General features: G+C 51.0%; 1 protein-coding gene and 1 pseudogene across 2 annotated transcripts in view; both read left to right on the top strand.

Annotated features, from left to right (window-relative positions):
- PARVB (parvin beta) overlaps positions 1 to 12,639 on the top strand; it is a 78,374-nt gene extending 65,735 nt beyond the window's left edge. Inside the window, exons 9-13 of the mRNA XM_080939657.1 lie at positions 3,095 to 3,156; positions 3,547 to 3,615; positions 8,320 to 8,421; positions 11,845 to 11,917; positions 12,097 to 12,639. Of these exons, the coding sequence (XP_080795783.1) occupies positions 3,095 to 3,156; positions 3,547 to 3,615; positions 8,320 to 8,421; positions 11,845 to 11,917; positions 12,097 to 12,173 (383 nt within the window). The 3' untranslated portion in view covers positions 12,174 to 12,639. The remainder of the gene's footprint in view (positions 1 to 3,094; positions 3,157 to 3,546; positions 3,616 to 8,319; positions 8,422 to 11,844; positions 11,918 to 12,096) is intronic.
- Positions 12,640 to 21,706: 9,067 nt separating this feature from the next.
- Positions 21,707 to 22,794, top strand: LOC308438032 (mitochondrial glutathione transporter SLC25A39-like; annotated as a pseudogene). Its single transcript has one exon. The product of its transcript is annotated as a mitochondrial glutathione transporter SLC25A39-like (transcript).
- The last annotated feature ends 1,715 nt before the right edge of the window (positions 22,795 to 24,509 follow it).

Genomic DNA, 24,509 nt, shown 5'->3' with positions numbered 1-24,509 from the left:
TACTGGGGGGCAGCATCTTGATGCCAGGTTGGCTCACTCTCTGTGCCCCCAGCCTCTGCTTTCAAGAGGAGTCAGAAACATAGAATAGGGAGAACCTTCTAGTCTAAATGAGGCTGAGTTAGGCTCCAGGTACAGACCTAAAACACCCCTGTTTGTGTGTTTTTCCAAACTAGTGACTTCTCCAGTGCAGAAGGGATGTTGATGGGGACCCAGACACGAGTGGGAGTTGGGCTTGTCCCTGTGACCCCACTCCGACTCTTGATGCTCACTGAAGTGGCAGGGAACAGACAACTGGTTGTCCCTGCTTTACAGAGGAAGAGCCCTTTGGCTAGGGAACGGGCCTAAAGTCTGTGGTCTTTCAAGTCACACAGTGGGTATTTGAACCCAGCTCTGCCCTGTCCCCACCATCCCTGTTTTAGAACCCCTGGTCCCTTCTCCTGGCTATGGAGTCACATGATGGGTCCTCCAAGGCGCAGGTAAGCAGCCAGCGTGGGAGGCGCCCAGCAGGCCTCCCACACAGCGCTCTGCCAAGCCCAGCAGTGGCCCAGCTAAATAAACCAGTGACGTCAAGGGCCTGGGCTCTTGGGGCTTTGCCTAAGCCGCTTTGCAGGGCTGCTTTGCTTCAAGAGGACTAAGCTCCTTTTGCCCCTTTACAGATTGTTTTCTGGGGGATAATCTGACTTAGCTGATTATGGGAGTGAGTGACATCTGGTGCTAACTGAGGGTAGCTTTGTGTCCCCACCAGCCCTTAGAGGAAGGCACTGCCTCTCCCCCCAGACACATGCAGACACAAAAGGTCCCTTCTCTTCATTTAGCTTCTCATCTTCCCCAAGGCTGAGGAAGAGGCTCTGGGTTGGATGGAGCTGCCTCCAGGCCCTGGCAGGAAACTCTGGCACCTTCATCTTGGGGCTAGGTTGGTAGGGGCCTTCTTTTAAATGGACCTGTTTGGCTCTTTTCCCAGGAACCCTGGCTTTCTCAGCTCACCCCAGTCTTCTTTGTTCCCTTCCCTCCTCCTCAGCAACCCCTGTCCCCTGAGGTGGGAGAAGTCTCCCTGTGCCCTACCCCTCTGGCTAGAACTCTGTATTGGAGCTGGAAGTGGAAGGCCTCTAGCTCCTTCTTAGAAGCACATGGTTCCCTAAGAACCAAGAAGACAGAAGTCAGGGTCCAGGTCGCTCTCAGTGACTCCCCTCCCCTGCTGCAGCACACCTTGGCTCTGGAGCCCCCCTCTCCCCTGCTGCAGCACGCCTTGGCTCTGGAGCCCCCCTCCCCCCTGCTGCAGCATGCCTTGGCTCTGGAGCCCCCCTCTCCCCTGCTGCAGCACACCTTGGCTCTGGAGCCCCCCTCTCCTCTGCTGCAGCACGCCTTGGCTCTGGAGCCCCCCTCTCCCCTGCTGCAGCACACCTTGGCTCTGGAGCCCCCCTCTCCTCTGCTGCAGCACGCCTTGGCTCTGGAGCCCCCCTCTCCCCTGCTGCAGCACACCTTGGCTCTGGAGCCCCCCTCTCCCCTGCTGCAGCACGCCTTGGCTCTGGAGCCCCCAGGCCTCTGCTTGACCTGGGCTGTAGCCATCTATCTAAGCAGACATTTGGGTTCAGAGGGCACCTCTGAAGGGATTCCAGGTTCTTGTGTCCCTGAACAAAGAACAGAGAGCCACAGCCAGTGGCAGACTAAGGAACAACACTTCTGAGGGAGAAAGTGCCACCTCCAAGCAGAACTGGGCTTTCCTGTTAGAGCCGGCTCTCCCTTCCTTTGCTTAGCAAGACTATTTTGGTTCATTTGCATAGAGTAGGATGTTCTGAGTGTGTGCTATTTGTCATATGTAGTTCACACAAATTCATGTGTTAGCTCAGCTCGAATCTTAAATCTTCCCCCGGGGGGTGTGCCACATTGTTACAATGAGCCCCAGGCCACCCCCAGACTCTTTGGAATGCAGGTGTCCTGAGGCACATGAAGATTTTCAGATTCGTTTGTCTTTGTCAGTCCTAGTGGGCTGGAGGTGTCCAGTGTGGTTGGGGAGGGGTTTGGGGGTTCCAGTGCTCCTCTTTGTCAACTTGTTCTTTCCAGATGCTAATTTGGTCCTCTGGTAGGAAAGGATGGGGACTTTTGGGTGGCAGCTTGCACTTATGTGGCAATCAGAGTGAGCAGATCATGGTTCACCGGGGAAGAGGGAGGTCTCCTTAGGCATCCTGCAGAAGACACCAAGGGCTCAGGTGACTTCACCCTGAGCCCCTCTGCTGAGCGTCCCCTGTTGCCAGAGTCAGAGGCAGGGCCAGGAGTAGGAGAATCATCCATCTCTCCTGGAGAGTTAGGAGCTGTAAGTCCAACAGTGCAAGGAGAAACTGTATTTTCAAGATGTGATATATACAAGCCTGGGTCCTTCAAGGGAGGTGACCTGGGAGAGCAACCTGGGGTGGGGGAGTGAGTCTCTGTCAAAGGCCCTGGGGCATGTTAATGCCTGAGGGATGCAGGTGTGCAGAGAGGCCATTTTGTAAAGACTGGGGGATGAATGGGAACATGGCCACCTCATTATACCCATGAGGGAGAGGATGGATTATAGCGATGAGAGGCAGGGTTTTGTGGGCTAGTGGTGAGAAGTTGTCCAGTTGCACTTTTCGAGATTCTAGCTGCTGAGGTGGAGGCGGCCAGTGGAGCCAGAGGCTGTGGCCATCCAGAAGCAAGAGGAGGTAGATCAGGCATGGGGGCAGCTGACCTGCCCAAGAGTAGAAACAGGAGTCACAGTGATAGCGCTTAGGAAAGGAGACTCAGGGATGCTTTGAGTGCTCAGTGAGAACATGCAGGTGCCCAAGCGTGACCTGGTATCTCATACTCAAAGCTCTACTGCTACCAAGGAAGCCTTACACAGCCCTTGTTCATCACCAGCTCAAGACCCCTGCTTTACTCATCCTCGGGGGCAGTGTCCACCCGTAGGCTCCTCTGCTCTGGCAGAAACCAGAGGGATCAAGCAAGGCTGGAACCCCCAGGCAGAACATCTGGAGAGGGCAGGGTAGCTATTTCTAGACCCAATAGCCGAAGGTTGGGATCGGGGCAGCAGAGTCCTTTCTAGAACTTTCTATGTTCTCTCTCGCATGTCATGCAGAACGGGATGCCTTCGACACGCTTTTCGACCATGCGCCGGACAAGCTCAACCTTGTGAAGAAGGTAGATTATCTCACTCCCTAGCCTGCCCCCCAGGGGAGCTGTGCCTATGCAGGCTCTGTCTAGACTCTCTGCAGACTCAAGATAAGCCCAGATGGGGATGGGGAGACATTTGGAATTTCTACAGTTTGCCTGTGTGAGACCTCTCTTAGCAATGTGTGCTCCGGTGGAACTCTCACAATGGAGTCCAGTAGACCGGACCAAACATACAGCTTGGTTCTTTTTGGCTCTGTGCCATTAAAACTAGGGCTGGCTTCAGAGCATGAAGCTTGACACAATATTTTTTTCTGTGTGATAGCCATCGGAGGAGAATTTAGAGAGTATGTCAGTCTGACATATTGGGATCTCAGGTGGGGGGTGTCTAATGTCGTATTTACCTCTGGGCCTTGACAGTCTCTCATCACGTTTGTGAACAAGCACCTGAATAAGCTGAACTTGGAGGTGACTGACCTGGAGACCCAGGTAATCAGGGCTTCGCTCTCAACTCTGGTGGGTTGTGGGGATGAGCAGGAGGAGCTCCCAGAGTGTAGCTCACGAGATCGCTCCAGCCCTGTGGATGCTCAGCCCCTCTGCTTCCTGGAGCTGTGGCAGCCAGAGATGGAAGGCCCAGGCCAGGGGCTCTGCAGGGTGGGAGTCCAGAGTCACAGTGTGGGCAGGCTGGCTCCTTCCCACTCTCACTGGGGCTTCTGTACGATTCTGCAGGCGGGCTCCGGGTGTTCTTACAACCATAGATGTAGTACTTCCATCTTTCGTGGCCTCCCCCTGTGCCTGCATCTGTGTTTGCATGTCTGCATGCTGCACAGGGCTGTCTGTGCCCATCTGCTTCCCAGACTTAGGCTCTAGAAACGGATGCCGAGAACAAGGAAATGTCATGCTGGAGTAGAGCCCACCCTAACGACACAAGGGGACATTGGACCATGTGTCCAAATGAAGTCACAGGCACAGGGTCTAGGGATGAGGATTCCAGCTTATTTTGGAGAGAGACAGTTCAGCTTTTAGCACCCATCCCAAGACTCCATCCGGCCCTGCCACAAGCCCTTTGTTGTGAGGGTCTCTGGGGCTAGAACATTCTGTGCCCTCTGCTTCAGTGGTGGAGACATGGCAGCCTCACACTGGATCCCGTGGCAACAAGGAGACGATGCCCCATCCAACCTGAGGCCAGCAAGATGGCTCAGCTGGTAGAAGTGATTGCCAAACAAACCTGATGACCTGAGTTTGATCCCCGGGGGCACCCATAGTGGAAAGAGACAACTGGCTCCTGCAAGCTGTCCTCTGACTACATAGGGACTGTGACACTAACCTGACACTCCGCCCTATACATCGCCATACTTCATACAAGTTATAGGAATAGTAATAAAATTAGCATCCATTTGGGGACTAGGGGCCAAACACTTCTGCTGTCTGACCTTAACTCCCTCCTCAAGTTAGACCGACCTTGTGGTGACAGTCTACCAAGCACACAACACACCTTGAAAGACCCAACTGAATTCCCCCCACCCCCATCCCCGGCCTAGTTGTGTGGTTGAGTTTTGAGCCGGAATTCATGGTACAGACATCCCTAATACTCAGTTGATCCATCCTAAACCCCTGGGCATTTTCTTCTATTGCTTTCTCTTTCTTTAACTTCTCTCATTTGCTTTTCTAATTAAAAAAAGTAATTCAGGTTCATCGTAGAAATGTCTGAAAATGAAGATAAGGGAAATAAACAAAAGTTGCCCTAATTTATCACCCCAAGGGCGCTGCACCCAGGGCTTTGTTCCAAGCACTTCTCCTGGGCATTCTGGGTGTAGGCAGTGTGGTCTTCATTATTGAGCAGATTGGATTCGTTCGTGTGTGTGTGTGTGTGTGTGTGTGTGTGTGTGTGTGTGTGTGTGTGTGTGTGCATTCGTGTGTGTGTGTGTGTGTGTGTGTGCGCGCTCATATGTGTGTGTGATTTGCAAATGCATCACTTATTTTTGGCTGCTTGCTCATGCCGCAAGCTTGCTGTGTGACACTTCAGAGTTCCTGAAGCTCTGGGAAGCTAAAGTGAAAAGCTGTTTCTCTCCCTCCCTGCTATCCCCCACCCCCAACCCTGCCTGGGTCTGTTTCAAAGTGCTCACACATAAAACAGCACACTCCCTTTAATAACAGTCAATCACACCGGACAGCTGTTGTGTAATGCGTTGTTTTTTTTTTTTTTCTCCCTAAATACATGGGGCATCTTCTTTCGAGAGATGGATATCTCTGTCTCAAGCTATTTTGCTTTTCAGTCTGTCAGTTAATTATATTCATCATTTCCCTCCCTCTCTCCCTCCATCTCCTATTCACTTTGTAGCTCAGGCTGGCCTTAAACTTCTGGTCATCCTCCTGTCTCAGCCTCCTGAGTGCCAGGGTTATAGGCACGCACCACTGGTTTCTTTTTAACAACAACCTTCTTAGGTTGGGAAGTGCAGCTCAGTAGCATAGCATTTTCTCAAGACCCTTGGTTCTCTCCCCAGCACATTTCCTTCCCTTCAGGTGTGGGGCTGCCTTGGAGTAAAGCAGCCCTGTGATTGGACCTCTTCCTGCTCATATGCATGCTGCATGGCAGGGGTTCTGCCCATGGTTATTTGTGCCCTGTCTGTTTCCTAGGCAGGGGGATAGGGGGTAGGGGGTGTTAACATCCAGAAATGAAATCAGATGTAGAGTTGTACATACAAAGCAACATGCACCATGAGGCCTGGGAAGGTCTGATCATGGAAGCTGGCACTGCCTTTGTGGGAAGCTGGTTCACATCTGCTGTAGCCTGTCCAACATTTCCTATGTGACCCTGCAGAACACACAGCCAGGGCACCATAGATGTGTGTGTGGGGGTGTATCTACATTTTTGCTTGTTTTCTTCTTCTTCTTCTTCTTCTTCTTCTTCTTCTTCTTCTTCTTCTTCTTCTTCTTCTTCTTCTTCTTCTTCTTCTTCTTCTTCTTCTTCTTCTTCTTCTTCTTCTTCTTCTTCTTCTTCTTCTTCTTCTTCTTCTTCTTCTTCTTCTTCTTCTTCTTCTTCTTCTTCTTCTTCTTCTTCTTCTTCTTCTTCTTCTTCTTCGCTATTGTACAATGTAAGGTTAGTAAAGTCTGCTTTGGCTATCTCTGGCATCCCCTTAAATCTCTGTTTGGTAGCTGGCCCCTTAGTGGTCTCCTAGAAGGTCTGCTACCTGCTAACAAATGACTTGATGCCTTTTGCTTGTTAGAGACAATTCCCCTCCCCCCCAAGCTCCTGGTTTTTAAAATCAGGTATTTGTGATGTTCTCTTTCCATTGCCATGCTGTTGGGTGATTCTCCAAAGGGGAGCCTGCACTTTTCAGGTTCTCATGGACATATTTGGAGATGTTAGTCTCTGGAAGCTGAAGGCCTCCAAGGCTTCCCATCCCCTCTTACCTCTCCAGGAGTCCTGCCTGGGACTCTCAGAAGACTGGTGGAGGTATTCTGTGGGCCTACCAATCACTCCTGGAGTCACTAGCCATGAGTACTGAGGTTGAAACATGTCTGGTACCATTAGAAGCTGCCTTTTGTATTTTAATAGGTTTTTAAAGGGCCAAATTCAGGGGCCAGCAACATGGCTCATAGGATGAAGATGCTTGTTTCCAAACCTGAGTTTGATCCTGGAAACTGCATGACTGAGGGAGAGGACTCCCCTATACTGTTCTCTGACCTCTACTTGTGTGCCATGGTGTGTGTATGTATGTGTGTGTATGTATGTGTGTGTGCATGTGTGTATGTGTGTGTGTGTGCATACAAATAAATAATGTAATTAAAGAAGAATCAAGGAGAGTGGAGAGATGGCTCAGCAGTCAAGAGCAGTTGTTCTTGTAGAGAGGACCTGGGTTTGGTTCCTAGAACCCACATGGTGGCTCACAATCATTTTTAACTTCAGTTCCAGGGGATTCAATGTCCTCTTCTGATTTCCATAGACATTAAGCATGCACATTGTTCATATACATACATACACACACATACATACATACATACATACATACATACTTGTAGATAGAACACTCATACATAAAACAAATCTAAAAATTAAAAATATATTCAAACTCAAGACTTCTGAATATTGCTTGCACAGTAGTGATGTTACCAGCTGTCTTAGTTAGGGTTTTACTGCTGTGAACAGACCCCATAACCAAGTCTTATAAAGGACAACATTTAATTGAGGCTGATGTACAGGTTCAGAGGTTTGGTCCATTATCATCAAGGCAGGAGCATGGCAGCATCCAGGCAGGCATGGTGCAGGAGGAGCTGAGAGTTCTAAATCTTCATCTGAAGGCTGCTAGCAGAATACTGAATCCCAGGTGAAGGTCTGAAAGCCCATGCCTACTGTGACACACCTACTCCAACAAAGCCACACCTATTCCAACAGTGCTGCACCTTTTAATAGTGCCATGTGACCACATGTGTTAGGGCACAGCATATACAGACAGTCTCAGTGGCTGTCTACTTTGAGTGGTGAAGATCTATAAATCTCCACAGTTAAAATGGTTAGACAGGGGAAGAAGTCAACAGAAGTTGGGTGTGAGAGGACAAGTGCCATGTGACCCACATGTGTTATGTCCCCCCCAAGACTAAAACCCCCAGAGACAGAGGCTGATGGCTCATATTCCCATTGTCAATTCCCAGTTCCCACATAGTGGCTCCTAACTGTATGTAACTCCGGTTCCAGGGTATCCAGTACCTTCTTCGGACCTCTGTGGGTGCATGTAGCACACATATACGTGTACACAGAGGGGGAAAACACTCATTCATATAAAAGATTATTAAAAATTGCTTTAAATGGGTTAGGTTGATACATGTTGTATAATATATGTCAGGGGGCCATTCTACATCTATAAATGGAGCTGTTGACTCTTCCTTTTCTTCAATGAATTTATTCATTCATTTTACATCCGAATCGCTGTCCCCCCCACAGTTCCCCCACACCCCCCAATGTCCCCCAGTTCCTCCACCCATCCCGTGTCCTCTTTACTTGAGCTCTGCTGAGGGTTCACAGGACAGGGTGAGAGTGCTGGGTGGAGCTTGGGTCCTGAGGCGTGGGCACTACAACCTATAAGGCAGGCCCACATTTTCCTGCACACATGCAGGATCTGTCCACTGCACACATACAGGGTTGTCTGTCCATCTCACACATGCCTCAGAGTTGTCAATGAGTTTTCTCTGCAGTTTGCAGATGGTGTATACCTGGTTCTACTCCTGGGCCTCCTTGAAGACTATTTTGTTCCGCTCCACAACTTCTACCTGACGCCTGACAGCTTTGACCAGAAGGTAAGTGCCTTATTTCCTGGGAGTGGCCCCGGCCATGCTCACTGAGGTAGATAGAAGGAATGTCCCTTGGTAGCAAAGGGCAACTTCAGCCCCTCAGTATCCTTTAGAAGCCTCACAACATCTAGGATTCAATCTGAGCTCCCTGGAGACAGACTGGGAAGCCCTTTAGTGACATCCATGCCATTGTATGATACAAGTATGTTGCTTGGTCATGTCCCTGACATGTCTTTCCCCAGGTTAATATTGTTTTTAATGACTCTGGTCACAGCCCCCTGGGTTTCCCTGTTTTGGGGAGCCTCCAAATGTCATGTCCCACGATGACACACATGTGGCTTTGCAGCAGCTGCGTGCCTGGCTGTATCAATTTGCTTCTATTTTTCCTCCTGCCACATTGGGCTTTTTCTCAAATATTTACAACAGTCCTTCTGAATCTTCTAGGGACAGGTTTCAGGGCCCTCTTGGGTACTGAAGCAGGCAGATGCTCAAGTCCCACATGTGAATGCCGTATAAAGCATAAAGCATAAAGCCTACGCACTTCCTCCTGTAGATGTTAAATCCTGTCTGGTGGCTTATGATACTTAATGCAAATATGCAAATGGTATGCAAAGTAGCTGCTTTCTGTATTGTTAGGGAGCAAGAGTGGAGGGTGCTTGTTCAGTATGCTGCAGAACCCTCAGATGCTATCTATTTGGAGTTGGTGTCATCTGAAGCTGTGTGTGTGTGTGTGTATACACACATGACTGTGTATGTCAATGTGTGTACTTATGTATATGTATATACATTTATATGCCTATGTATAAGTACACATATATGTATATATATGTATATATATGTCTCTATGTTCATGAGTGTATATACATATAAGTTTGTATGTATATTCATTTATATAAATATTCATTTATATTAATATTCATTTTTATGCATGTGTATATATGTGTGCTTACATATTCATGTATGTGTGTATGGGTCCTCATATATGCCTGTGTGTATGTACATGTGTGTATATATATGTTTGTATGTATGCATGTCTGTAAATGTGTGTGTGTGTGTGTGTGTGTGTGTGTTTGTGTGTGGTGGAACTGTGTGTATGTATATTTTATTTCCATGCTTGGTTTCCTAGAAAATTCCTTCTGAAGGCACCTTTGGGTCAGCCTTGAGTGTGTCCTCGTATCTGCTTATCCTGCGCTTTCTCCTTCCCAGGCTCCCTGCAGTTCAGTCTGTCGCTGAAGAATTAGTGCCTCACTTCTGAGGACTTGGCAGAGACTAGTCTGGGTTGCTTGGGACTTGTGGCACCTGCCACTTTATTTTTCCAAAGTGCAAGGCCCATGAGGCACGGAGGCAGACGGTGAGGACCTCGGTGGGAGCCAGGGGGACAGCAGAGAACGGGCCAGTGTTTATCAATCTGCCGGTTCCTGGCACCAAGCAGTCTGTCTGCTCATGGCCAAATGTCGTTCCTGTTGTGCTTGCCGAGATGGAATTGGACAGATTAGAGAGGTCTTGGCATGTTGGAGTCCACACTGGGGATGGAGAGAGAATGAACACAGCGAGGATGAACCGTGCAGAGCTAGTCAAGGCCACAGAGCTCCTGGAGTTGTAGAACCCACAGGTCAGACTGTCTGGTGAACAGGTTCTTGCATAATCTATTTGGCTGTATTGTCTCCAGGAAATCGTGTCTTTGTTTAAACTAGTAAGGAGGCCTCCGAGCACAGTGGGTTTAACTAGCAGAACTGGGTCTTTGTCCAGACAGGCTTTGTACAGATGGTAGAAGCCATGTTCCTCAGCTTGGCTTTCTCTCTTTGAAGCCAGGATGAACATCCATGCAGGCCACTGCCCTGACCTACAAAGCGAGGAAACCTCTGGCGATGAGCACATGGGGAGATGGGAGGTCAGGGTGTTGGACTCTGGGGCCTCCTCATCAGGGAGGTGTGAGGATTGGGTCCCTTTTTTACATGTTTACGTATTTGTTTTGACCTCTTCCTCCTGGAGGTCGTGGTGAGGGTCATCACACGCCTTTGTGTGTTTGTCTCCTAATCCCAAGGGAGGACCATGGTTGGCGTAGGCAGTGTCTCGGATCAGCTCTGTGGCCTGAAGCTGTGAGTCCTTTGCTCTGGCCCCAAGCATCTTGGTGGCATCTCAAGAGTGCCGAAGGATTTGGCAAGCTGAATGGGGGGCGGTATGAGGGGGTGCTCCCTCAAGTATAGCAGAAGCATGTGTCTTTAACCAAAGAGATTAGTCTGGGAAGTGTGGTTCAGTTGGTGGAGTACTTGTCTAGCAAACAAATGCCCTGGGTCTGTCCCCTGGCACTGTGTAGACAGGCACAGTGATAAACATTGCTAATCCCAGCACTTGAGAGGCAGAAACAGGAAGATTGGAAGGTCAAAGGTTATCTTCCTATACTTAGTTTGAAGACAGCCTGGCCTAAAATGAGACTGTCTCAGAAGGGGGGGTGGGAAGCAAACATTAGGTTGGAGGAATAGCTCAGAGGCAGAGCTTGTGACAACTGCACAGGAAACCCAGGGTTCACTCTCAGCACTGGGGCGGGACTGGGAGGTGGGGGTGGGGTGAGCCACAGGACTGGGCTGCCCAGACCCTGTGGGTTCCTGCCTTCTGTTAATTCATAATTGACATTGTAAGGGAGATTCTTGCTGGCATTCCTGGCTCACTCACAGTGGAGTGACAGACAGGGCTAGGACTGGAGAGACAGTTGGTCACTGTGAACCCTAAGGCCTGTCTAGCTGGCAGGAATGCACTTGCTGGTTTGATGGGTGGTTCATCTTCCCATCCTCCGTTGCTTGGAGCAGGTTTGGTTACTCTTGCCTTCTGTAGACTTTGGGAAGCCTCAATTGAACGTCCAGTTGAATGGGCAGGCAGGCAGATGTTAGGGGCCAGGACCAGGGGCCTCCACGCTGACCCTTGAGATAACCCCAATTGCCTCAAGGGCAGTGTATCCCACAGAAACACAGCCAGGCCTCTAGGCCCAGTTTGCCCAAACTCCTTAGTTATCTGACCAGGTTGCAGGAAGCTGCCCTGTGCTCAGAGGAGCACCCTCGGGGGCTGAGCGCCTTTGCAAAGGACTTGCCTTCCCTCAGCCTCAGCTTCCTAATCATTTCTCACCATGTAGTAGATTCTGGCTCAGAGGGAGCACTAGGCTATGAGTCCCGTGTGGAGGAAGGGCAGGCTGGGAGCTGCCATTCTTCTATCACCCAGATCTCTGACGAGGGGAAGGGGAACTGTTGAGTTATCTTTCACAGACTCCCGGTGTGTGCTTTCCCTGTGTCCTGTCCTGTGTCCGAGTGGACTTTGTACAAAGAGAAAGAACCAGTTCTTTCTACACAGGAGGAAGGATTGTGTGGACAGGGTCGGGTGGGGGTGGGGACAGGGACCTTACATGCACTGACCCTGCTCCTGTCTTGCCCCTTGTAGGTGCACAATGTGGCCTTTGCCTTTGAATTGATGCTGGACGGAGGGCTCAAAAAGCCCAAGGCACGCCCTGAAGGTAACGCCCCACAGAGCAGCTCCAAGCGGAAAGAGAGAGACCGCAGGGGTCAGGGTCCCAGGCAGCCTGCATGTCCTGTGGCTAGATGGCAGGCATCTTTCTGCTGTGTGTGCGGCAGTTGAGCCCGCAGTCCCTGCAGTCTGTCCTCTTCAGTCAACGTGGTCTGTTTCTTTTTGCAGACGTGGTGAACTTGGACCTCAAGTCCACCCTGCGAGTCCTGTACATGCTGTTCACCAAGTACAAAGACATGGAGTGACAGAGCCACTGTTCCTTCAGGGACGAACGCTAGGCAAGAAAAATGGATGTACCGTCCAACAGTCCCTGCTTTCCTAGGGAACATCTCCCCAGGGAGGCCTCAGGCTGTGTGATGCCTCTGCTCCCTGCCTGGTTTGGTTTTAAACCCTTTCCCCTTGTGGCTCCTTAGCTGGTTGGGTCGTTGAGAACTTGGTGCTTCAAATACCCTCTCCAGTTTGAGACCTCACTTCCTCTTTTTCTCTGCCTCCCCCCCCCCCAAAAAAAAAAAAAAAAGATGAAGAAGAACAAAGACCCAGCCTAGCCCTCAGCGGGAGCGGGCTGTCCACCTGCGCTCCAGCCCAATGGAGCAATTACTGCAGCAGCCTGGGCTCCAGGGGCTCCACCCCATTTGTCCTCAGGAATCCCCTGGGCTGGGCTCTCCTTGGAAGCAGGGTCTCCTCTCAGTAAAAAGATCCTCTCAGTTTTCACTTCTGAGTCTCCGGAAGATTTAGGCTCCTGGCGCGCGGCTCCGCCCCCATCCGTCTTGTGGTTTGCCGATTTTAACTGACCTTTTTATGTGAACTCTTAGGACCCAGAATGCCGTGGGGCCGCAGGGCAGCTCATACAGGGCACGTCTGGGTCTCTTGCTGGCTCTGAATGTGCAGCTTGAGCCAGCTTGGAGTCGGAACCTTCCATCTCCGAGGCCCTGTTAGGGAATGGACACATTTTTAGAGACTTTACAAGAGGGTGGGAATCCATTACGAGCGCTGCCTGACCACAGGCTACCGGCAGCCAGAATTACAGAGGCGTGCGTCTGGCGGCTCTGGAGGCTGAGAGCAGGAGACAGAGGTGCTGGCAGGCTGCCTTTCTCTGCCTTCACACCATTCCTCCTCCTGTATTAGTCTCCTCTTCATTCTGAAGTGCAACCATCCCCTGTATGACCTCAGTGACCCCATGATATCCACAAGCCTCCCCCACTCCTCTGCCCCAGTCTCCAAATGCAGCTAGGAATAGGTTTGTGGAATATGAAATGTCCACATCCTTCCTAGATACTGCTGGCCTATAATAGAGAAAACCCTGTTGCTCCTTCAAGCCACTACCCTTGCCTCTGAATGTGGCACCATGGCTGGCCGACTCCTTGTCTCAGGAATCCTGCTCCTGGGGTTCACCTCCCTTTCACAATCCTCCTGCCTCTCACCTGCAGTACAGCAGTGTTTGTGGCAGCTACAGGGAGCCTTCCTTTCCTGATTCCCACCTTACCACAAACCAGGGCTGTGGGGTGAGGTGTTGATACTGAACTGAACGCCAACCGTGAAGTTCCAGAAAACAGTTTAATATCTTCCCTTGGTTCCACTGTTGCTAAGTTGGGGATTGGAATAGCCGGTGGAGGAGGCATCCCAGCAGGGGAAAGAGATAATTAAAATGGCATTACCGTGTCTCCCCGTGGGATGCGGTGACATTAAAGAGCCACACTGACAAAATATCCGGGACTGGAAGGTTCTGTTCTGCCTTCCTCACAGGCACAGAATCACAGCAGCATCTTGGAGCTGCCCGGTCGTTTTTTTTTTTTTTTTTTGTTTTTTTGTTTTTTTTGCTTTTCTCACAGGTGGTCAGTCTGGCGCAGAGAGCCTAGATTCAAAGATGTATGGTGCTGGAGGGACGGAAAGAATTGGTCTGGGGGGAGGGTGATGGCTTCCTGGGCTTCCCTGTCTGGAGGACACATGTCCCACTTGGAATTCAAGCAGGCTCCTTTGCCTGACAAGCAGGACTTGGCAAGCCAGGGTTCCACGAAGGCGTGACCTTCCCCATTGACTGAGCACAGAGGTGTGGTTCTTACACACCAGAGAAGGGCTGTCCTCACTGTCCCTTCACTGTGGAGTTGGCATTCACACTGGACAAAGGAGCCAGTAACTAAGATTTCTAGGCCAACTCCAGGGCCACCGTGCGAGGCAAGGCTTTCTTCACAGAAAAAAAGGGAGAACCCTCACCCAAATGACCTCAGGTAACCAGTGCCCACCCCCAAACTGTCCCACAGTTCTTCCTGGGGGACCCCCCTGGAATACAAATCCTTCTCTTTGAGCTCTTAATTCAAGGAAGTCCTGGAACCTTCTGCTTGCGTCTTCAGTCTCTCCTGGTATTGTTTATTTGAAGAGAGGTCTGGCCACTAGCACTGGTAGAAATGTCATCAGCTGTCACTCCCTTGGGGTCTTGAGGAAGGGATAGGCAGGCCTGTATCCCTGCCTCCTGGTCTGCAGGTCAGGGCTGGGGTTGTTCCCTTTTGTCCTGTACTGATTGGCACATCCCCTCCAGCTCCCCAGACCTCTGTGGCCCTGCAGGCAGCTCTTGGGCACACTCCAGTCATAGAAGACCTGAACTCAGGGCCCCCTGCATCCTCATCGGCCAACAAAGGGGGATCTTAATAGTCAAGCAGCCAAATCTGTTATGCCCCGTGCGGCAACGCTTTATTGTCCTTTTAATTGTTTGAAGCAACGTGTCCTTTGGATTTTTGGATATTAAATAAAAACCACTAAACCCCCGGCTGTGCTTTGATCAGACCCTCCTGGCAGACAGCAGGGACAGCGTGCTTGCGACAGCTCAAACTCGTGGCTTCCTGTGCCAGACATTCAGGCGGGAGATGAAGCTGGGGGTGTCACAATGTGCTCTGACTTTAGTTATGAGCTCCGTTGCACCAGCTGGCCTCTGGCTCTTTTCAGGGCTGCTTCTCCCACATTTCCTGTCCGTTCTCCCTGCCCAGAGCTAGGACTGCATCATTTCACGTTGCCAGGCTGGCTCGAACTCTCCCTCTGATGCTACCAGGCAGAGGCTGAAGGAAGATACTGGTGAGGAGTAGAAAGGCTGGGGGATGGGCTCCCCTGCTCTCGCTGCGGAAGGAGTAGGAAGTCAAAGCCAGCCTGTGATGGCAACCTCAACTTGGCATTTTGTACCTCCTCCCTTGAAGACCCATGCTTCTGGTACATTTTTTTCTAGAGTGAAGCTCACTGGAAAACCAAGAGTTCAAGGCCAACCTAGGCTACATAGTTAAGGGTAGCCTGAGCTATAGAGTGAGAGAGCCTGTCTCAAAACAGTTTTCCCTTCCCACAAATGCATAGCTGGCCTGGACAATGAGTCAGTGATACTATTTAAACAGATAGCATAGGGTTGGGAGATGGTCCAAGGGTAAGGTGCTTGCTGTGACTCGGGGAAGACCTGAGTTCGAATCTCCAGCTTTATCTGTTAGATGTGGTATCGGGAGTCCACGGACATAGAATTTCTGGAAACTCAAGGGCCAGCTACCCTGGTGAACACAACGTGGAACATCAGAGTCCCTAAGAGCTGACAGCTGAGGTTGTCCTCTGATTGCTCACACATGCCATGGCATTTGTGTGCCCTGATTCACAACAACAAAAAAAAAGTGGGTGCACACGCACAGACTCTTAAAAGGCTAGCTAAAAATGACAAACTGTGGCTGGGAAGGATTTAGGCGTTGGATGAGCTCTTGGGCTCCAGCCCGGCTTTGTTTTTTTCAGTGACTGCTGGTAGGTTAATTTGCCAGAGCCTTCCAATTCTGAGGGAGAGAAACCAACCATTTTCAGTACCATGTCCCCAGGGGATATGTTGTAATGTCTGGATATGGATTGGTTCTCCCATCTCTGAGCTTCTAGCCTGTTATGGAGGCTTGGCTTCCTACAGCTCACTGGACAAGAATGAATTAGTGTCCCCAAATGTCACCATGCTCAGTCTGGGACACCCTGAGGTAAACTGCCAGTTCTTGGGGTGGTCAGTTCATCATGACTTCTTTTATATGGGCTTCATCTGTTACTATTAATGGGGGGGGGGGATTTCCTTAGCAACTGGGGCCACAGATCAGTTGGTAGAGTTCTTGGCTAGATACTCCAGGTCTTTATTAGGAAGCTGAGACAGTAAGAGAACCTCGTGTTGAAGAGCGGACCGGGCCACTACGTCAAAACCCAACCCTATATAGATCACGTACCTCAGCATCAGGGGGATAGAGGCAGGAGGATCAGGAATTCAAGATTACCCTCTGCTATACCATGAGCTAGCCTGAGCTACATGAGACCCTGTTTAAGGAAAATGGTGAGTGAGTGAGTGTGTGTGTGTGTGTGTGAGAGAGAGAGAGAGAGAGAGAGAGAGAGAGAGAGAGAGAGAGAGACATGTCCTAGTTTGCTTTCTACTGCTGTGATAAACACCAGAGCCAACCCGAAGAAGAAAGGATTCATTTGAGCTTCTGCTTTTACATGACACTGCTTCACTGAAAGAAGTAAGGCTGGTACTTAAGTGGGGCAGGAACCTGGAGGCAGGAACTGAAGCAGGAGCTATAGAAGAATACTGCTCTCTGGATTGCTCTTCATAGCTTGCTCAACCCTCTTATAGAATCTAAGACTACCTGCCCAGGGGAGATACCGCCCATGGTGGGCTGGCCCCTGCCACATCAATTGTTAACCCAGAAAATGTCCCACAGGCCACTCTGGTAGAGGTGTTTTCTCAGTTGGGCCTCTCTCTTCCCAGATAACTAGACACCAGTGTTTTGAGACCAGCTGTGACGTGATCCTCCAAGGTCCTTCTGATTGCTTTTTCTCAGTGGGTCTTTTTCTAGGGTTTAGGGGGTGTCCTGATTGATCAGAGCTGGTGGAGTGGCCAGAGACAGCCGAGCTCTGGATCGGGAGACCGTATGGACGACTCCTAATGAAGTAGGGTTACAGAGCGCGGTAGGGTGTGGTTAAACCTGTACAGCTCAAAGCTAGCTCAGAGGGGGACGCAGAACTGGTGTTCCTTATTTCTCACAGAAATGTTTTGTTCCATTCGCCTGGGCTGACTGTTTGTTGTCAGGTTTCCGGCGAAGCCATGCAGTCCAGGAGTTTCTGGGCTTATGTGGGGGGCCCTTCCTTCTTTTGTCACCAGTCTGGGAATTGTGGCCATAGGGAATTCAGACAAGGGGCCACATGCTGTGACCTATGCAACCTTTCCCAGGCTAGCTCTGGGACATTGCTACCCTGGGACAACCTCTTAGAGCTGGAAGGTGAGGCCTGTTGTGGAGCCCTCCCCTCAAACTTCAAGAAGTTATTGTCAACACCATTAAGGGTGGTCTTTGCACTGGGCAAAGTGTGGGCACCCCTATGCTAGCCCTACACGGAAGAAACTATTTACTGAACATCTACTCTGTACCACACTTGCTCATGGGCTCCACATCTGTGATGAGGGACGGTCGGAGTCTGGCCCGGTGTGTATCTCTTCCCATTGACCATGGAACATTTTGACTCACTGGCTTTGTGGACCAACATCTCAAATGACACGCAGTGCCTGGTGAATAATTCAGAGTTCATGGTTGCTTGGGGTACTGTCTTAGTTTTGTTTTTGGTTGTTATGACAAACCGTCTAAGATGGTAATTTATGAAACACAGGGGTGGGTTTGGCTCCTGGTCCTTGAGGTTGGGGAGTACATTATCCAGTGGACAGACATTAGTTATGGACTTTACAGGACAAGCAGGCAGAGCACATCTTATGGAGATGCAGAATAAGAGTTCTAGTTTAGGTTCCCCCCCATTTTTTTTTACAGCACCGAGCCTGAAAACCCCACTTTCAAAACTTCATCTAATCCTCTATCTCTCCCTTAAGCCCTGCTTCCAAACACCATTGTCATGTGACTAGGGATCAGTCTCAACCTGTGAACTTTTGGTGATGGACACATTCAAACCACAGCCTGTTCAGGTTTTAGCCTATACTAGGGTGGCTAGCAAGCTGTTTGGTGGAGGGGCAGGACTGTCGAGTTTCTCAACAGGAGGAAGTTGTAATATAATTAGGCACCATTGCACCCACAGCTCTGAAGCCAGGACTTGAGATATCTGTACTTCCCAATGACCAACATCCTGGTGCACTTTGCACACAGGGAGCTTCCATGGACCCACTAGCTCAGAAGAACCGGGTGCCTAAGCTGTGGATCAGGTGTAAATCTTTTTTCCACAGTAGGCAGACTTGTAAGCACTGAGGTCAGGCAGGGCATATGCAACCCTGGTGTCCAAAGAGCCTCTATCACCAAGCATGGGACCTCCTCTTTAGCTGCAAGAGAAGGGTCAACCCCTACAGTTTCATTTGGGAGGGATTGTCCTTAGATTTCTAGACAAGTAGATCTCCAGTGAGCCATGGACTAGCATACAGATGTCCCCACAATACATCTCAGGGATGTCCACTGTTGTCATGCCAAAGGGTCTGTAAACTGAACTAGAAAGTTCAGGGCACACTGGATGGATAGATAGTCTCTCATAGGTAGCAACAATGAATCTGAACCCTCTGATTGCCCTGTGCACTAGGGGGAGAAATTCACCAGTACACTAAACGCCACGCGTGGAAGGCTTACCTGCTATGACTTGCCCACTGACTCCTGTTGACTTGATAGCAGCCACAAGGGAGAAGAGCTAGGCGTCTCATGGGTGATGCCATCTCCACTGTAGCCTGTGTGTGTGTGTGTGTGTGTGTGTGTGTGTGTGTGTGTGTGTGTGTGTTGCTTGCTCAGCTCTGCCTGCTCAGCCCTGTGAAAGCACTGGTCTTCTGGGCTGATTTGGATCAAGAGTCCCACTTGCTGACTGAGCTTCAGGTGAGGAGCTGTGCTCTGGTAAGAAGATCACATGGAAGCTGCTGAAGGCCTTGGAGGCCTACTGGTGAGGTTTGCTTTTCAGATTGGGCAAAGATAGAGATCTCAGGCCTGGCCCTTTTTCTTTTTTCTTTTTTTTTTAAACAAATGCTTTACCCCTCCCCCAGGGGAGCAAGCCATTCTGTGGACCATGGTCTGGGGCTGGTTTAATATGATCCTCTGTCACAGTGGCTGCTCTCGAGGCTTTTGGATTGGCTTAGCTGTCTCTGCTGTTGAATGAGTAGCTCCTTGGTGGTGGGTGGCCTTTTGCTTCAGTGCTGGATCAATTGTCCACAGCCTGATGGCTCTGGGCTAGACCCTGTTGATCATGGCCCTAATCCTGCATTTTACCACAGGGCCCAAGCTCATTTCCTCAAGTCCTCACATCGGTGTCCTGTTGGTGTCTGTTGGGAGAAATGCTACAGTAATCCCCACCCCACCCCCCATCCATGCCCTCGGGTAACACCTTCTGGTGCTGACTCTCGAGTTGGCAGTCTGGCTTGCTTCTCCCAAAGGGACAATAACAAAAGTGACACTAAAGGAGATTTGAAGAGTCTCTGGGCTCTGCCTTCGCTGCTGGGGATGAAGGTCATACAGTCAACAGCCGTAAACCCTGCTTAATGGGAGCCTGGAAGTGAAGCCAGTATAATCAACTGCCAGTTGGCTACGGTTGTGGAGCGAGCCAGTCAGGACCACACTATCTAGCCCAGCCCCACTCCGCCTACTCAGAACCATCCAGGAAAAAGGAGGAATGCTTTGAGCCTTTCTACAGCTCTATCAGCTCCCAGACTGGATGGTTCCTATGGAGGTGTGGGGTCATGGAGTCTGGAGGGAGGAGACTGGCAGTCTCTGCAGGGAAGGCACCTCAGATGGCTCCTGGGACTTTCCAGGCTGGGCAGGGTCTTTTCCTGTTGATCTCTGGTGAGACTCATGGTTACAAGGCCCTTCCTGGGATTTGGAATGTTCAGGCGCCCTCCTGTACACAATGCCCTGCCTTCCTGTGGAGACTTCGTGGCCCGTGATTTTAGTCCATGTCATAATCCTATGGTTCACAGACTGAGGTTCTACATCCATTTCTTCAGCTACATCTGAAGCCCTGACACAGGGACACTTTTAGAGCTGCTTCTTCCCATGAGTTAGACTGTCCAGGTGCCCCCTTGAACAGGCTCACCACAACGCTGGAATAGCCCCACTCATGGTCTTTTGTGCAGAAGCGCCCACTGAGCCAAGGCTGTAGACTCTTGGCTGCAAGTGATTCACGAGGATTACGTCACCACGTCTGTGGGGCACTCCTGGCATTCTTCTCTCTCATGACTACTGGGCTCTCACACTTCGAAATCCACCAGAGCAAGAAACCAGCCTGAAGTGCCTATTCCTGAAGCTACACAGCCTGCCAGTGAGGCTGACAGTATGTTCTCTAAGGACCTAGAAAGTCTGTGGTGACCATGAAAGGCTCGAGAGGAGGGTGTCACAGGCTGCAGGTGGCTCCTGTCAATGAATGACATCAACTAGAGAGTCAGAGACAGGAGCTGCCAGGGCCAGAAAGCCATAATGACCACTGCCCCTGTTTATCCTGTGTACCTATTCTTTGTACCGACGCCTGTTCCTTATCCCTGTGGACACCATTGCTGGGTTTTCTTGGGGGAGGAGCTGTTGGCAGGGAAGTGTATATGGTGGGTATTGGGGACAGACATGTTCCTCTTTCTGTGCCCGCTGCCAGTCATCATGTGTGGCCATGCTCCTAGCTCAGCTTTTCACCGGTAACTTCTTTCTGGGCTCAACATCCTTTGGTTGCTTGTCGTCTCTTCTGGTGACCCCGTCTGGTGCTGTGTTTCCTTTGTGAAGCCATGGAACATGCTTGAATGTGCTGACTGCACTATTTAACACTGACTACAAGGGTCAGAGGGCTCAGAAACCACCCAGAAACTCAGACCTGAGTTGCGGACCAAGCTACCATATTGCCTAGCAACACGAATCCTGAGCATAGCCGCCCTTCCACTTCCTCACAGACTCCGGTCCTGCATGAATGAATGGCAGTGTGAGCCAGGAGCCCCTGTTCCCTTTGCAGAGTGGGAATGACACCTACTTCCCCACTAGCCGTTAGATAACAGTGGCCAGGAATTACAGTGCCCACACTGTCACTTTGACATGTCTTGGGGTGTGCTTGGGCACTTTACCTCTGCTCTGGCCACTTCTTCTCTACTGATGTGTCACAGAGCAAGGGTGACTAGCTTCTCCCTCACTCCGTTTGCCACCTGTCATCACAGAGTTCCCCATCTCAGGCTCTGAGACCAGCGGTGCTCTGACTCAACCACAGTGCTGAGTCTCAGTGATGTTCTACTTGCTTTTGCCTGGTGGTTTCTCCACCTCCAACATCATTTCCGCACCCGTGAACTAGCAAACTCTATTGAGCCATTCAGACTGTCTTCTCCAGAAAGCCTGCTTGGTCTGAGGATGGCTCATTTTTCCTTGAGTCATCTTGACTTGACTATAGTAGATAGGAGTCACCGAGGAGTGTGTGTGTGTAGTCACCTAGGAGACACACTTCTGGGTGTGCCTGTGATGGTGGTTTTAGAAAGGTTTAATAAGCAGGGAAGACTCACTCTGAAGGGCGATGGCAGCACTGGATACAAAATAAAAGGGAGGTGAGCTGACCACCAGCATCCATCTTCCTCTGCTTCCTGACTCTAGATACAATGTGACCAGCCACCCCACACTCCTATTTCCTTGTTTTCTCTGCCTTTGACTACAGCTTCAACAATGAGCCAGAATAAAACCTTCTTTAAAAAAAAAGTTGCGGCTCTCCCAGGCAGTCTCTGTGCGAAGCGGACTCAGCACCGGCTGGGCCGCCAGGCCCCTGGCATGGCGAGGCACAAGGACCAGCTCAGAGCCAGGATTGAAATTCCAAGATGGATGATCAGGATCCTGGGGGCACAGCAAATGGTGGCCTCAGGAGCTGGGACTGTGGTCACCTCCCTCTTCATGACACCCCTGGATGTGGTGAAGGTCTGCCTTCAGTCCCAGAGACCCTCCGTAGCCAGTGAATTGACAACTCCTTCTAGATTCTGGAGTCTCTCCTACACCAAATCATCCTCTGCTCTACAATCCCCAGGGAAGTGCCTCCTATACTCCAATGGTGTCCTGGAACCTCTGTACCTGTGCCCAAATGGTACTCGCTACGCCACTTGGTTTCAGGATCCTACACGGTTCACTGGCACCTTGGATGCCTTTGCGAAGATTGTGAGGCATGAGGGCACCAGGACGCTGTGGAGCGGCCTCCCAGCCACCCTGGTGAGGACTGTGCCAGCTACTGCCATCTACTTCACTGCTTATGACCAACTCAAGGCCTTCCTCTGTGGTCAGTCCTTGACCTCTGACTCTATGCACCATGGTGGCTGGTGCCCTCACCCGAATGGGCACTGTGACAGTGGTCAGCCCCTTGGAGCTTGTGCGGACCAAGCTTCAGGCTCAGCATGTATCATACCGAGAACTGGCTACCTGTGTTCAAGCTGCGGTGGCTCAGCGTGGCTGGCGCTCACTCTGGCTGGGCTTCGAGATGTCCCCTTTTCAGCTTTGTACCCGTTCAACTATGAGCTGGCGAAGAGCTGGCTGAATGGGCTAAGACCAAAAGACCAGACATCTGTGGGCGTCAGCTTTGTGGCCGGTGGCGTCTCAGGAATGGTGGCTGCCACCCTTACCTAACCCTTCCATGTGGTGAAAACACAGCGACAAATGTCACTGGGAGCAGTGGAGGCTATGAGAGTTGATTCCATGGCTCCTGCTTCGGAGAATCCAGGCTGAATCTGGCACCAGGGGACTCTGCAGGTTTCCTTCCCAGAATCAAGGCTGTGCCCTCCTGCGCCATCATGATCAGCACATATGAGTTTGGCAAAAGCTTCTTCCAGAGGCTCACCCAGGAGCAGCCTCTGGGCCACTGAGTGTTGAGGAGCAACTGGCTCTTGCACGGTGGGAACAGGAGACTGAGCCAAGTGCCTTCCCTCCCAGTCCAGTCACCCCGGCTGTCCTCGTATTTGGATTTCTGCTGTGTCCCTTCCCAGGACTGTCACTCTCCCACCTCCAAGCTCAAGACCAAATCAGACGATCGCCCTTCTTTGTATCCCCTTTATGTTATAGCTTGGCCCTGAGGAACCGAGAGCTTGGGCCAGGCAGTATTCCCAGCCATTTGTTCCTTGTCTAAATATGATGATCTTCTATGCAAAAAAAAAAAAAAAAAAAAAAGTTGCTCTCTTCATTTTTCTTTCTTTTTCTGTATTTAACTAAAAATCCAATTTTTAAATTGATTCGAGTTTCACATTTTGCATCCTGTTCTGCTTCTCTCCCTAGCCTCCTATCCACCCTCTGCCCTTGCAAACTTCCCTCCAAAACACACACACACACACACACACACACACACACACACACACCCCAAACAAACCCAAAGCATAGAAAGCATCTCATCATGGAAGCTGTAGTGTGTCCCACAGTCTATCCCTCTGCCCACACATAGGCTTCTCCTGGTTATGCTGTTGCTGCCCCTGTTCTCATGGAGACCTGGCAGCTTTGGAACAGCTGGACTGGCCATTTCAGGTGTCTCAACCATCCGCAGATGATACAGATGCTGGTGTGGACCAATTCCAGAGCCCTGGATCTGGCCCTGGGCGGTAGCTAAGCTGGTCATCTCATCTGCTCTCCTTCGGCTGTACCACCAGGGTGAGGTCTCCAGCACTGCTCAGGCTAGGCCACCCAATGCAGCTATTGGTAGGACACAGGGTCAGCTCTCCTGTCCTTCTGCCTTCCAGACTGCCCACCTGCTGCCCAGTCAAGGCATAGGGCCCATTCTCTCAAGTGCCGTAGCCTTTGAGGATCTTGGCCAATTTTTTCTGCTCTCACACCTTTGGGGCTGACTCATCCACATCTTTGCCATCAGGGCCAGCTCTACTGTATTGCTCAGGTGAGGTGCAGAGCTCTCCCAACTTTAGGGGGGAAAGGGGAGGAGGTCATCACCCCTGCACCCATACCACCTCAAGGCAGATGATGAGCAGGGCCAGCTCTCCCATGTTTTCACTCTCAGGGCTGGCCCACCTATGCCCCCACCACCAGGGTTGGCTCTGCTGTGCTGTCCAGTCGAGGTGCAGGGCCCACTCTCCCAAGTATCGTAGCTGGTGAGGGGTTAGGCCTAGCTCTCCCACCCTCGTGACCCTAAGGTCAGCTTTCTTAACTGCTGGAGGTGGTGAGGGGTAGGGGGTATTAGGGCAGACAGCGGCAGGGTCAGCTCTTCCACACTCATCTCCATGGGATCTGCTCACCCCACCCCCACCCCCAGGACCAGCTCTACTGTGTTGCCTGTGAGCACAGAACCTGCTCTCCTAAGTATGACCACCAGTGAGAGGTGGGGCCAGCTCTTCAGAGCTGCAGCTAACAAGTGGCAAGGCCAGCTCTACACAGCCCCTGGACATCCACCCTGTGGTCCCCTGTGGCTGTCTTGACTAGGGATGCTCCCGTGTTCCCTAGTGGCAATATGAGTAGCAGACATCAACATCCGACCCCTGCCACTGTGTAGCCTCGGACCCAGACATGGCCGGCAGCAGCAGCTCAGGCTGGGACCTCACCCTGGCCCCAGGTGGTGGGGATGGCCACTCACAATGGCTACTTCTCTCCACCCTCGAGTCTCCAGACCCATCTCTCTTTACAATGCTCCAGATGTCCCACTTC

The sequence above is a fragment of the Micromys minutus genome (assembly GCF_963924665.1).
Source record: "Micromys minutus genome assembly, chromosome: 27".
NCBI classification, from domain to species: Eukaryota; Metazoa; Chordata; class Mammalia; order Rodentia; family Muridae; genus Micromys; species Micromys minutus.
The sequence above is the reverse complement of the archived record's forward strand: the minus strand, read 5'-3'. Positions and strand labels throughout refer to the sequence as shown.